Source organism: Colletotrichum acutatum (genome assembly GCF_030867785.1).
Source record: "Colletotrichum acutatum strain CBS 112980 chromosome Unknown BDZ83scaffold_50, whole genome shotgun sequence".
NCBI lineage: Eukaryota > Fungi > Ascomycota > Sordariomycetes > Glomerellales > Glomerellaceae > Colletotrichum > Colletotrichum acutatum.
In genome coordinates, this window is record NW_026849044.1 from 169,555 (window position 1) to 184,072 (window position 14,518).

Sequence of the window (14,518 nt, forward strand, 5' to 3'; positions counted from 1 at the left end):
ATGCAGCCAAACGCAGGGTTCTTGCTAGAGACAAGGACGAGGATGAGGGCGAGGACGAGAGACGGAGGACGATGATAGGTCAAGGGAGGTAGAGGAAGCAACAAAGGTCTCGTGAACCAAAGTCATCGAGATTAAGAGGGGGACTATGTATGGTAGAAGGGATCGGGGCAGAGCAGAATAGAGGCTATGTGGAGTGTAAGGTATAGAGCAGAAAGCCGGCGGTAGGTGGGAATAGTGGCACGCAAGGTGACGGGGCGGGGCGGGGCGGCAGGTCCGCCGACGGGGTGGGCTGACCGAGAGAGCAGAGGACCACTGGTGATATATGCCTTGGCTGCACTTGCCCTTTGGGAAGGCGATGACAGAGGAGTCTTGGACAGGAGAGACTTTGATAAACAGAGATCCCGGCCACGATCCTCCGCAACGAATAAAGTGACTAGCTTGGCTCACCTAAAAGGAACTGGAGACCGGAAGGAGAAGGGGGCGTCGAATCGACAAGAGAGCTCTCTATGACCGATTTCTCACCAGCTGCGGCAGGCGAGTCGAGCGTCGAATGATCGAGTCGAGGCGAGGCGAGGCGACGTACGGGGCCTGGCTCGTGATCCCGGAATGTATTTTATTCACGGAGTAATGAAAATTCCCCTGCTCAATACGGACACAGAGATGAAATTTTCTCGGATGCGCGTGGATGTGGGGTGGAAGAGGCTGGAATCGCGTTTGTGCAGCGTGGTGGTCCAGTTCCAGTTGGATTCGGGTGGTGTCAGTCTCGCCGGTGGGTGGACAAGTTTGCGAGGGTCCAGCTGGTCATGGCACCGTCCACTGACTGCGAGACGAGCTGAGCGGAGACGGGAGTTTTAGCCTCCGGTTTCTATGCTACTGGAGGTGCCACGGTGCGTTCAGGCTGCAGGCCCATGTGCTCAGGCGGACCTTGAGTCATTTGGATTTGATTGGGCACCTTTCGGATACTGGATCAGGAGGCATTTGATTGGGTCCAATTTCCATGTCTCTCGCAGAGTCGCAGGTACCTCTCGAGTATCTTTGGATTTGTTCGAGGAGAATTACAGCCTCAAGAAACCAACTTCGCATGAACTTGTTCCTCATAAGGTATCCATGAGAGGATGTGACTGTATAGAACAACTTATGAGGGAAGGTTTGCATTCGCGGAGCGTAAGGTACTGAAAGGTGGGTTTGGGGTGGACAGGGTTTCTCGAGACTTCTTGCAGATACCAGAAGGTCAAGCCACAGTGAGGCTGGTGTGTCTCAACCCTTCTGGGGAAAGCGTCCCCAAATGCGCCCAAGGTGGCTGGTCTTTCCAATGGAAGGAAACCTTGCTTTACCTTAGCAGGGGCCCACCTGAGGTACCAGCTTTCTGAGTCCCCCGTCGCCTGCCACATGAAAGTACTATCCAATTATGAAGCCAGCGCTCCAACGAAACCTCGCAAATACATCACGAATCGACGCCGAATCACCAACCAACAACCTCACGGACAGCTTTGGAAATTGACGCAGATACCACCAATTGCACCCCAACTCAGTAGGACGGCAACAAATATCGAAAAACGCCACGATTTGCCCCTTGCGACCAACTCTGACTCAACCAGCATTACCAGCCATCTGTTCCACCATTGCTGAGTAAAACTCATTTCAATCGGCCAGCCAAGGACCCCACCATTCACTTTCGACAACAATCGAGACTCATCGTGAGCTTCATCCCGGCCGCTCCGGCGGGAAACCCGTCGCTTGCCATCATGGACACAGACGCGTACCGATTTCGCGTCCCCAAGCCGAATTACTTACCTCACAGGACCGACAAGGACGACATCGTTGAGGAATACGAGCCTCTCGGCCAAGCTAGTGAGCTTGACAATGCAAAGTACTTTGCCAAATGCAAGCGGATAGCTGAGGAGTCTGGCATCACACGACCAAAAGGCTACAATGTCTCTTTCCATTGCAATCCCGAAATGGAGAAGCACCACTTCGGCCAGACTCATCCTATGAAACCCTGGAGACTTACGCTCTCCAAGAGTCTCATTTATTCTTACGGCATGTCCTTCGCCATGGACAACTACATCGCCCGCGCTGCCACATACGAGGAGCTCAACGATTTCCACTCGGACGACTATTTAGACTTCCTGGGCACCGTCCTGCCCGAGCCTGTTCCTAGGGACGTTGAGAACGCTAACCCCGATCTTAAGTTTAATCTGGGCGGCTCCGACTGTCCTCTGTTCGAAGGCCTCTACGACTATTGTTCCATGTCAGCAGGTGGATCTCTCGATGCTGCGCGCAAGATATGTTCCAACCAGTCCGACATTGCCGTATCATGGGGAGGCGGCTTGCATCACGCGAAAAAGGCCGAGGCGTCTGGATTTTGCTACATCAACGACATCGTCCTAGCCATTCTGCAGCTACTACGGTGCTATCCTCGTGTCCTTTACATCGACATTGATGTGCATCACGGAGATGGTGTTGAAGAAGCATTCTATTCCACCGACCGCGTTATGACGGTATCATTTCACAAATACGACCCTCTCAACTTCTTCCCTGGTACCGGCGGACTGGACGATAATGGTCCTAAGAACGAGCATAACCCAGGCGCCCACCATGCCATCAACGTTCCTCTGAACGATGGCGTCACTGACGACCAGTACAAGTGGCTTTTTGAGAACGTCATTGGCAAATGCATGGAGAAGTTCCGACCTAGCGCTATTGCGCTGCAGTGTGGTGCCGACTCTCTCGCCGGAGATCGCCTTGGACGTTTCAATCTTCAAGTCCAAGGCCACGGCGCTTGCGTCGAGTTCTGCAAATCATTCGGAGTGCCCATGATTCTCTTTGGTGGCGGCGGGTACACTCCCCGCAATGTTGCCCGCGCCTGGGCCTTCGAGACCAGCATCGCCATCGGCTGCCAGGACAAGATTGATCCCATTATTCCGACACACGCTCCTTGGAGAGACCAATTTAGGTATGAGGAGCTGTTCCCAACACTGGAACAAATTCTCGGGGAGCCGCGCGTCAACCGCAACACACGAAAGAAACTCGATGAAGTATTGCAGCATGTGACAGAACAGCTGAGATTCGTGCAAGCAGCTCCGAGTGTACAATACCAGACTATCCCCCAGACCTGGGTGGTCTAAGAGACGACGTCGAAGCAGCACTCAAAGAACAGCGAGAGGCTGAGAACGACGCAGTGAGGAAACAACGAGAAGAGGCGGTTGGACAAGCCATGGAGTATTGATGAGGACATAGTGGCATGCCATCGCAACATGGGAGTACGTGGATACCAGGCGGCGTTTAGGGTGTAGGAATGATTTCAAGGTCTAGTACTTGGCAACGTCAACGTCAGAGCGGGCCAGTCGGGAACTTTGCGAAGGAAATGGTGAAGAAGGACAGTCGTAAGGTTGGTTCTGAGCTACTCCTCCGGTACCTCACTACTAGGAAGCATCAAACGAGTACCAATTGAGTCCCGTATTTGTCCTTGAAAAGACCAAGCCATTACCGCTGCATCAGAACATGTCATCTGTAAACACGATCCCCAAGGGGGCCGCTCATGTGTGAACCGGACACAATGAAGGAAACTCTCCAGCTTGGAAGAACCATCCTACATCAACGATCAGGACAAACTTGGTATTGTGGTAACCCATCGTGCGTTGCAATATAGAATAATGGAACCAACCTGAGCAACCCGCTCGTCTCTCATTCGACATTGTGCGGCTGCCTAGATAGCGGGGCCTCGGATCAGGACGCATCTCGGCCGCTACGTCCAACTTTGGCTAGATCCAAGCCGGGCACGTTGACCAATTGTCCAATGGGAAGCAACAGTATGATGAGCACCCTTAAGCTTAATCCCCATTTCAAGATTCTCAATCATGCGACGACAACCCCGACGGAACGTTCTTTTGGGAAAGTAGGTAGAGAGAAAAGGGGATGAAGGTGGTTGAGTGGTCATCGTGGAGGAGGAAATGTTTTTGGGGTTCAAGTTTGCGTTCTTCTGCATTGCACGTTTGCAAACAAATTTTGGTTAGAAAACGTTTCTTCAGATTACCATCAAGGAAAGAAATGGGATCGATTTCTACCTTACCTCGACACCAGACGACTAGAAAAAGTGAAATACGGGACGATGTCACCCTCAACCCATGAGCCGTCTTTGCTGTCTTACACCCCCATCTGGACCAATATTATGGCTACCGGTCAGCATTTAGATCAAGGCCAAGAAGTATCTGTCTTCTTCGCTCTTTCAATATGCGAGGAGCCCGGGATCGCGCCAATCGGCTTCCTCACTGGTGCTTAATTGACGCAAAGCACGTCGTCCTTTGCTGTATTTGGGTTGTTCGTACCGACGGTTTCGCTCGTCGATGCCACGCTCCCTTGGCCCTGCATCCTTTCAACTAGTTGCCTGGAGGGAGAGAGGCCACTTTATATCGACTTTGTCCCGCTTCGCACTGGGATTCCCGCCCCCGGACCCTCATATAAGTCAGATTTGAAATGTATATAATAACCTTTGCACTTCCTTCCCTTGGTAGATAGAAAGAGCTTGCTAAGGTACCCGTAGGAACGCGTCAAATCAAGACTCCCACGCTTGATCCCTCAACCCCCTCACATCGGACAACCAAAAAAAATGGTCTCGTCACGACAACTCGCCCTCCTGGCCGGAGCCCCGGCCGGCATCCTCGCCCTCGCCGCGCCGCTCGCGCCCCGCGCCGTGGACTATAGCAAGTGGAAGCCCGGCGTCAGCTTCCAGATTGTCCTCCATCACCCCATCTTGGCCGGGAGCACGGCCGACATCGTCCCCGCCAACGCCGACGTCTGGGACATTGACCTGCAGCACGCCGTTGACTACCCTAATATCATTCCCACTCTCAAGGTGAGACGATATGCCTACTGACCTTAGACTCAGTATGAGCCACCACAAAGACATGCTAACATGCACCAAAAAAAAGTCGGCGGGAAAAATTGTCATGTGCTACTTCAACGGCGGCGCCCTCCAAGACTGGGACGAAGACCTCGACTCCTTCCCCTCCGCCGTCATCGGCTCGCCCCTGAACCCGCCCTACACGGACGAGCGCTACCTCAACATCAAAGACGCCCGCGTCGTGACCCTTATGAAGGCCCGCCTCGAGCGCGCCGCCTCCATCGGCTGCGACGCCGTCGACCCGGACAACATTGACGCCTGGGCCGAAGACGGCGACGACCCGACGGGGTTCAACCTCCAACCGTCCGATTACGCCACATACATCTCCACGCTGGCGGCCCACGCGCACACGCTCGACAGCACGGCCGGTTCTGGAAGAAAGCTCCTCCTGGGGCAGAAGAATGCGCCGACGATTGCGCCGCAGCTCGCGTCCGTGGCGGATTTCGCGGTGCTCGAGACGTGTCTGGGTACGAGGACGTCGGACGAGGTGGAGCCGTTTTGCGCGGATTTCCAGCCGTACATCGCGGCGGGTAAGCCCGTTTTCCAGATCGAGTACCCCACGAGCGTGCGGGACGACGATTCGATCAGCCAAGTTGATTACAACTACTTTTGCGTCAATAAGAATGGCAACGAGGGGTTCAGCGAGGTGCTGAAGCACGCGAGCGAGCAGGTTGATGGATGGGGCCAGTTTTGCGGGTTGGGGCTTACGGGAGGTAGGTTTGAGACGCCTACTGTCGATGAGGGGGATGATGAGGAGTAAAACGGGGGGAGATCATGTGAGAGATGTTCACCGAAGGGCCCTGGAATGAGTGGCTGCTATGAAGGACTACTATGGACATGACTTCGATTCTTGTACTTATAGCTTATATCCAGTAGAACATGTACATGCTGGTAACAATATTTCATACAGATCAAAGGACGAAAGATTCCGCAACTCCGTACAGGCCATGACACAGAAGCAAACAACCAACGCAGGAAGTCATACCAGAAAGCCGTAGTGAATCTTAGGGAAAGCCCCTCCCTCGACAGACCCTAGTTGTGAAATTGAACAGACGCCTCGGCCTCCTGCTCCAACATTTTACGCTTCAACCCCCTCGCCTTCAGCGCCACGTACCCGACCAGCGCAATACCGACGGCGAGGCCGGCCGAGAGCAGAATGACGTTGACGGGCACGGGATCGCCGCCAAACGTCTGGTGGAACAGGACGTCCAGCCCGGACTGCAAAAAGTTGAAGAGGCCCGACAGGCAGATAATGGTGCCGTACACGGTGCCAAACGTCTCAAAGCCAAACACCTTGGCGCTGTAGTCGGACACGGCGGTGTAGTAAAAGGGGCGGTAGAGCACAAACAGGCAGACCTGGATGTAAGCCGCGCCCATGTTGTCGAGGACGCCCAGCACGCCAATGGTGGTGGCGATGGTGACGAGCGCCGTCAGGACGGTGACGGTGCTGGTGTGGTCGAGGAGGACGCCGATAAAGGGGATGGAGAGGATGCCGCCCACGGGGAGGGCGACGTCGAAAAAGTTGTTGATCTCGATGGCCTTGCCCACGTCGCCAAAGATGACTTCATACTGCGCCCGGATGGTGGCGACAAAGTAGTTGATGCGGAGCATCTGGATGACGGTGAAGAGGCAGATGAGGATGAACCAAGGCGAGGCGATCTGGCGCAGGGCTGAGCGGTTATGCATCACGCCCCAGACGCCCGAAATCTCGTTCTTGTTCTCCTGGCGGATCTGCTTGTCTACCTTTTGAGTGCCCAGCAACTGCTCTACATCGGCAACGACAGACTCGCGGTGTCGGCGCTCCTCGCGCAGAAGAGCCGTATTCTCGTCAATCTGGTCGTCGTACGGGTCCGGGTCTGATTCGTTCGCGGCCGCGGTCTCCTCTTGCAACTCGACCAGCTCTCCCACTGTCTTGTATGACTGCTTGGGCATCAACGCGAATTGGGCGACAATAATGAAGACCGGAACGATCAGGTACACTTTGAAAAACTTCTCATGGCCAAATGTACCCTCGGATGCTTGGAAGATGAGGCGGTAGACCAGGAACAAGGCGCTAGAGGCGTCAAAAGCCCCAGTCATGAGTGCGAGAATGAAGCCCGAGTGCTTCGGGAACGCATTGGACAGTTGGAAGGACGAGATGTAAGTGAATGGGCCGCCCAGCGCAAGACACAGATATCCAATGAGAAAACCATCAAAAGGGAGTGTCTTGGCATAGGCCATCAGAATTGATCCGATGATCAAGAAGACACTGCCGACAAGTCCACAGACACGCGGACCGGCGTGGTCGAGCAGGGCGCCGACGGGCAAAGCGGCGATGTTGGTACCGACTGCTGCCACGGTAAACATGAGATTGAGGTGAATCTCAACACACGTATCGTCGGAAGTTGAATTGGACTCGTCGGTGGAACAGACATCGCTGTAAGCACCCTCTCGTTTGAGCACCGGCTTCAATGCCGCAAAGCCAAAGGCGATACCCGCTGCAAAGAGGCAGTAGATTACGGCGATGGCGACTTGGACTACGGGAAATGATCAGTACATGTTCCGTGGGAAGGTACCTGGTATCACGACGCCAGGCACTTATTTGACGGCAGGTAACGGGCTTATTGGTGAGACGAGCGACGTACGAATTCTTTTCCATTGCGGAACTTCAAAAGCGCCAACGGCAAGCACGGTATCAGGCTTGCTCGCTGCTGGGTCCCATTCGTCAGGAAGAGGGTTGAACGTGAGACGTCCCGCCCTTATACTCGAGGCATCGCTGCCTCGTCTCGATCCCTGGGCTTGGGGGAGGAATTGGAAAGTTTCCACCGAGGCCACACGGCTCAAAGACATGGTGGCTGAGCAGTTTGTCGATGTTTCTTCGTGAGTGAGTTGCCAGTGAGTAAAATGAGAACGAGAGCCAGTGGCCAATAAAAATATCAACGAGCAACTGTTAAAGAAAACAGCCGCCAAGAAATGGGTTCGACGAGGAAGTCGAGCTGAGGTCAAGAGGTGGAGCCGAGCTTGAGATAGCTAGCCCAGTGAGCTCCGGTTCGCCAATGACAATCCGTCGATAGGCAGAGAGGTTGGCGAGACTCGATCGAATGGGGTAAGGCAAGGTAGGATAGAACAAGATACCACTGCAGAGCGGAATTTTTCAGACTTTTCAGTCGAGATAAGACTCTTTATCTGTCGGATCGAGAACCAAGGCTTTGCTGCATGTCCTGCAGAAATTTTCTGACGTAGTGTAGTGTAGTGAGTGTAGTAGTCTTTGGTGTTTCCCCCCATTCAGCCGGAATCGCGGGGCACACCATACAATGATGGATTGACGACAACCCCAGAGTTATGGAAGGAACGGCAGCACTCTCACAGTCGTTCCCCGTGGATTGGAACTAGGGTACTATAGGAGAATATCGTGAAGACGAAACAGCGAGCAAAGATATCGACAAGGTAAGGATATTTGAAGATTTAAATTATGCTCGAAGGAAATGTAGGAAGGGTGTCGAGGTTAAAGTAGCGAAAATCTCCAACAGACGAGTGATCAGGTGGCGATGCGGGGAAACGCCGATTGGGCGGAAGGAGGGGTTCGAGGTTGCAAATTGAAGAATTCGGGCAGGACACGCGGATGAATGGGATGCAGTTGGGCTTGGTTCACAGAGAAAGACCCAATGCTTTTTTGGAGTAAGGCATCATGGGCAAGCACGGCAAGGCAAGGGAAGCGGGGGCAGAGTAGACAATATGTAAAAGAATAACGTCGTAGAAAAGGCCCTTTGCCTCCTCCTAACTGCCTCGGTCTGGAAGTCTTGCACAGCCGTTGTTACGCTGTTTCCACCAAAGACGACCGCATGCATAGAGGAGAGAATGGAAATTGGATGAAGGAATTGAACCGTCATGTGGCCCTCCTTCTCCGGTGGGCACCACATACCGTCCCCGATCTGCCGCCGTGAACCGAACCGCATGGGCCCGGCCGCTCGGGGAATGGGAGCGACGGAATGGGGTTAATCATTAAAGAAGCCACCCCACACGATGGATCATGTCAGATTTGATGGGCAATTTTGTATGCGAGCTGTCACCTGAAGCTTAAGCTGATTGTAATTGATGTCTATAAGACCCGTTGAAAACCAAGTTCAGCCAACGCATGCCGTTGCAATAAAAAAAAAAAAAAGGGTAGAAAAGGTTCACAAAAGGGCGTAGATGAAAACGGAAGAAAATCCTCTTGGCCCTTCATACATAATTCTTTGGTTTGCCAAATACCTCCCTACCTACTGCCTACCCAGCATGCGGCAAGTTAACGACAGAGGAATGAACACAAGGACTGGATGCAAGTGACTCTTGCTAGTCGGAGATGGTATTCGTCGTAAATCCCAAATCAGCGCCAATTTACATAATAAGACGACTTAGCCACCTCTGTCGACACCATCTCCGCATCACCCTCTAACCCAATCGAACTCAGTAAGCAACGGTGCCAAAGTCAGCGGTAAGGCCGGCTAAAGAAGATGAATTGAAAAGTCGCACCTTTCAACATTCTACATCAATCGTACAAGCATGAAGCAAATGTTCTTTGATACAATCGTCGATGTGCTTCGAGTTGGGACCATAGAACCTATCGTGGCTTGGTAAAGACTTCAAAATCCCTGTCTAACGATCTGCTTCTACCACTGCGGCGGCCTGTAGACGGTATGCCCACGATTGTCATCTAACCGCATGCGGTGAGGGCAACCCCCGTCTGACGGCCTCTAGCCGGAACGGCGTCGGAGAAGAGGGCAGCGGCGGATGTGAGGTCTGCCTGTCCGCCGACGTCTGCCCCTGTGCCCCGAGGCCCAACTTCGCCATGAGATCCATCCTAATGACTTTGGCTCTTACGGATGCTAAACCAACCAACCTTGGTTGGCGAGGGCAAAGTAGGATAGTCGTGAGCAGTAAAATTAAAAACTAACGTTGCGTCGGCAATACACGAAGCGGCTATAAGGGTACCCCCAACGCCCGCGGGCTACGCTCGTCATGAGACCACCCGCGAAATCAATACAGGCACGGTAGTAAGGCAAACAGTGATAGACAAAGAAAACGATGCGTCATGGTGACAATGTGCCGGCGAGGGCTGCCGTTCAAACTCTGCCCTTCCCCAAATCTTCCCATCCATTCTTATGCAAACTACCCGAGTCGAGTATCCACCATCTCTAACCCCCTACTAAATGTTTCCTGTTGTACTTTGTTTTGCGGCAAAACGTCGGCACCCAACCGCGAAAGAAAACACCTCATGAAGGTAATCGTAAGGCATCGTCGCAGGTCGTGGCTCGAGTTGACATGGGCCGAATTCGCCGATAGAAAGGAGATGACTGTCTCGGCTTGTCGTGATTCCGGGGTAATTCCAGTTGCGCCCTTAGGCTGTTGACCACGTCCTCTATCCATCGCTCCAACTTTTCCTCTCCAAACGTCTCCACAGCATGAAAATTATGCACACAAATTAGAAAAAGGCCATCAAAGATCGTAAGCGGACGTGTCGTGCCGATCCGTCGATACTCTAGAGGTATTCACGAGAAACAAAAGCAAAAACATCCACGCCAGGTAACTACTGGTCATGGGCTCTTCACTTGTAGAATCTGATGATGGCCTTTGCGCTGCCGGAAATGGCCGTCTGGGAATTGCGTGTTAGTCAAGGGACGACGTCCATGCGCCAAAGTAGGTAAACTTACAGTACAGCCAGTGCCACCTCCGGTGTAGGAGCCGTCAACAAGCGCACACTTGCTGTTAGCGCCGGTGATTTCAATGTTGAAATCGAGCTTGGCGGTCGATGTTGGTGCGTTGTTGAAGATGGAGATGTAGGTGTTGCCGTCGGTGCTCTTGCCAACACCAATGTTGACGGGAGCCCAGTTACCAGCTCCAAGAGGATCCTTGGAGCTCTTCCAGACGCAGGCATCCTCGACAGCGTAGCCAAGCTTGTTGACGTAGTACTGGGCGGTGGTAGGGCTGTCGTTCCAGACGTAGTAGTCGGCGGAGTTGGGGTTGGTGAGAGGCAATTGCTGGCCAGGCTGGGGAACAGTAGCGATGACCATGGACTCGGTACCGGGGTAGTCGGTACGGCAGACGCAGGAGATGTCGTCGAGGTCGTTCTGAAGGAAGACGCCGCCGGCTCCCTCTTCGCAGAGGGTCTTCTTGGTAGGGCGGGAGAGCTCGAGGTAGCCATCGGCGTTGCAGTAAAGTCCACCAATAGACTGCTTGGTCGAGCCCTGAGCGGTGGGCCATTGGGTCTTCTGGTAGCCAACGGGGCAAGCGTAGGAGCAGAAGGAGTTCTTGGAGCAGCCGCCATCAGAGGCAACGGCAGTCTCGATGAAGGAGATAGCGGCGTCACCGACGCTGTAGTTGGGGGTTCTCTGGATACCCGTCCAGCCGTTAGTGCCGAGATACTCGACGGGAACGGGACCGTAGTCGGAGGGGAAATGGGAGCAGGGAATGGTGCCGCTAGGGAACTCGGCGGTCAGGCCCTTGCCTCCGGAGCTGCTGGAGCCTCCGCTCGAGGCCTTGGTGGAAGCGGGCGCCTGGGTAGAGGTGGAGGAAGGCGTCGGGGTCGGGGTCGGGGTAGGAGTCGGGGTCGGGGTAGGCGTCGGGGTGGACGAGGTGGAAGACTTCGCAACCTTGGCCTCGAAGAACTGAGCGTCCTTAGAAGTGGAAGCCACAGGGGCCTTGGAGGTTGAGGCCGACGGCAGAGGGGTCGAGGACGGGGTAGTCTCGCCAACGACAACGAACAGGCCATCGGCGATGCCCTTCTTGGCCTCCTCTTCACTAATAGGCTTTCCTCCTAGTTCGTAGGCGACCACGGTCGGGCCAGACTCGTACACGACGACAACGTCGCGCTGATCGAGAGCGGTGTCCCTCTTGACGTGGCGGTGACGGTGGTTGTGGGGTTGAGCAACAACACCGGCGGCGAGGGATGCCGCGATGGCGAGGTTGATGATGGACCTCATATTGTCGATTGATGTTGATATTCTAGAGTACGTATTAGCGCAACTTGAACCTCAACTGCTTTGGAGGGTACACAAAAGGCGCTTCATAGGGGGGCGGTGAGACGCTGCATCAGCAGGCAATGAATGAGCTTGAAAATTGCAAAAATAACAACTACAACATCAACGATGCAGTTGCTATTTTGTTCATCGCTTTCAATGCCGCGCGCAAGGTGGTGTTTCCTCTTGCGATGCCGTGTTGCGCGTTTTGCCCTGAATCGCTTTCGTGTAGACCCCCAATTGGGAGGCGTTTTCCCCCGTGAGAACCACTCACTCACCCTTTTCTCGCGAGTAGTGCAGTCAGAATCGAGAATCGTTTCGATGTATGGCGTGTCTTGTCGGTGTTGATAGTGATCGAAACGGAGAAAACCGTACTAGGTGATTACAGGATAACGAGTGTTGGCTGATTCGGATTCAAAAGAGTGTAAGTGAGAGCGAACTCTCTAGTTGGGAATCAACGCGGTGAACGAGAATGAAGAGCTCGATGACCAGGAGAAACTGAGAAGAGGGAGAAGGAGAGGGTGAAGTGGAGGAAAACAGGGTAAAGAGGCCATGTCGTGGATCCCTTGGGAAATTAGGAAGACCAGGCGCGGCAGGTACGCCAGGTACGCCAGGTACAAGACGTACAAGCCACCCGGGCCTCCAAGACTACACCCAGGGCCCCCCAAGCCTGCCCAAGACCACACCCAGGCGCTATTATCAGAAACAAGGCCAGACGATCCCGCCCGCGGGCTGCAGGTACAGACACACGCTTACGAGGGCACCCGCCGTACCTCGCAGCAAAGCGGTGCATCTGCCCCAGAAGGGGAAGGAAAGGGGGTTATCTGCCTGGATGGGACTAGCGGCAAATTAGAATTAGTGGTTCGTTGGATCCATTTATTTTTACGTTGACATTCACAAGCACCCAGACCGGGCCCTGACCTGAACCTGGACCTGGACCTGGACCTGGGCCTTGACCTGCGCTATCGCTTCGCGTTCAATTGCTGTTATTACTCCGTACACAGAAAGGCAAGGTACGGATACTGTACTTCCATTGGGTGCTTGGCTGATTGCTCCTTCCATCTTGAACTCGCTGCTTCGCACTTGCCCGCGGGATCCCATAATTCCTTCCCAAGGATCCCAGTCACGAGCCCACGACCAACTTCAGTGGACTCTGGAGGAACAGAGAGGGACAGAGGACCACAAGGTGCTGCATGCGAAGCCGGGGGACACATGGACATGCGCACGGCGGATCCAGAAGGCGCAAATCCCCCTCTTTTTGGCATGTCTGCATTGTGTCGTACGAGGAAAGTGGAAGACGTCTGCAGCCAACAGGCGTGGCCCCCTTCCTCCATCTTGGGTTCCTTCCTGGCCAAAAGACCCAAAAAGCAGCTGGTAATGGATGGAAATCCGGGTCCAAGGCATGGGAAGCATATTGCCTTCATTTGCCATTTTCATCATCCATGGGGCCAACTTGTCCAAGTAGACGGCAAATATTCATGGATGCGCTCGTACTTTGTGCCTTCATCCTAGCACTGCGCCCAAAAAACACACAAAAAATCAATCGGGCTGTGACACTCTCCCACGAGGCCCTTTCAGGGACGTCCCGGTCACACTGCTTGACGCTCCCGCCGCGACGTCGCCTTTTGTCTTCCACACAGCTGTCGTCCCATCAATTCTTAATTGGCATCCTTCTTTTTCTGCTCGCCTCAGGCAAGAACAGTTCGTCCCATCATGCGTCCATGCAATGCTTCTGGGCAGAAAAAGAAGCAACATCAGAAACATAACTGACGGTACTTGTAGGAAACAACCGCAGCGCACATATACGACGGGATCTAATGCGAGACAAACCAACTGGCGAAACAAGCCATTACCGCCAACCATAGCCGTTGCGTGTCAAGCCACCGCCTTGTCCGCATTTTCCTTCTCCCCCTTTTTTCTCTCTGGATCGGCCTCTGTATCCATATTCTCGCTGCACAATTGGACGAATGGATCATATCATCCCCAGACAAACATGCAGCGCTGCGGAAATATTCGTGGTCACCCCAGCTCTAACTCGACAAGCCCGGTCGGCCGAATGACGATCACCGCTGCCATTGCATGCGACAGTCGAATGAATTATTCCTACAAAGACACTACGCATACTATCCTGGTCAGAACCCTGTCCTTGATACAACACAGGCAACCTGTCGCCGTGTCAATTGACGGCTCGATTTTCCCTCTTGGTCTTGGTCGACGACTCTGGCCCTCACCCAGTCGAATCAGATTGCCTTGGCACAATTAAAGAACCATGCGTAGGTAAACCAATTCCTGCGCCCACTAACCATGGGCTGGCTTTTGGCAGCTTTGCTCAATTTCGACACTGCGAGGCAATTAACCGTCTGTCAAGCGCCTTTTCCGAAAATGTCGACGACGTTATTTCCACTCGCCAGGCTGGTCGATTGGTCCCCTTTGTTTCTATCGATTCGTCGCTATCGTCGTCGTAGCCCTCGGCTGTCGTCGTCGTCACCTCACATCTCAATTCGCTGAAGTGGGAATGGGGATGACATTCGGCACCATCAACTAGCCTTTTCCCATTGAACCATGGTTCCCCTTTTGCTTGGGTTCTCTCCAGACTTCAAAAGCCAGTCTCCAGAGTCCAACCGTCCATTGTTGATTTCGG

At 53.7% G+C, this 14,518-nt stretch overlaps 4 protein-coding genes across 4 annotated transcripts; 2 read left to right on the plus strand and 2 right to left on the minus strand.

Annotated features, from left to right (window-relative positions):
- The first annotated feature begins 1,399 nt into the window (after positions 1–1,399).
- On the plus strand, positions 1,400–3,663 carry BDZ83DRAFT_622523 (histone deacetylase). Its single transcript, XM_060508337.1, is given in 3 exon segments — positions 1,400–1,772; positions 1,782–3,087; positions 3,102–3,663. Coding segments are annotated over 3 exon segments (1,461 nt in total). The 5' UTR covers positions 1,400–1,745; the 3' UTR covers positions 3,230–3,663.
- Positions 3,664–4,446: 783 nt separating this feature from the next.
- Positions 4,447–5,799, plus strand: BDZ83DRAFT_347845 (glycoside hydrolase superfamily). The gene is made up of 2 exons (XM_060502498.1): positions 4,447–4,855; positions 4,932–5,799. Exons 1-2 carry the CDS (start codon positions 4,610–4,612, stop codon positions 5,661–5,663), a joined length of 978 nt encoding a protein of 325 aa, XP_060364651.1. The 5' UTR covers positions 4,447–4,609; the 3' UTR covers positions 5,664–5,799.
- Positions 5,800–5,935: 136 nt separating this feature from the next.
- BDZ83DRAFT_578251 (major facilitator superfamily transporter) lies at positions 5,936–7,732 on the minus strand (the record flags this gene model as incomplete). Its single annotated transcript, XM_060505104.1, has 2 exons — positions 5,936–7,419; positions 7,528–7,732. 2 exons carry the CDS (start codon positions 7,730–7,732, stop codon positions 5,936–5,938), a joined length of 1,689 nt encoding a protein of 562 aa, XP_060364652.1.
- A 2,734-nt stretch (positions 7,733–10,466) lies between these two features.
- Positions 10,467–11,841, minus strand: BDZ83DRAFT_752498 (beta-glucosidase; the record flags this gene model as incomplete). The annotated part of the gene is made up of 2 exons (XM_060514210.1): positions 10,467–10,514; positions 10,573–11,841. The coding sequence occupies 2 exons, from the start codon at positions 11,839–11,841 to the stop codon at positions 10,467–10,469; spliced, it is 1,317 nt and encodes a 438-aa protein (XP_060364653.1).
- Between the last annotated feature and the right edge of the window lie 2,677 nt (positions 11,842–14,518).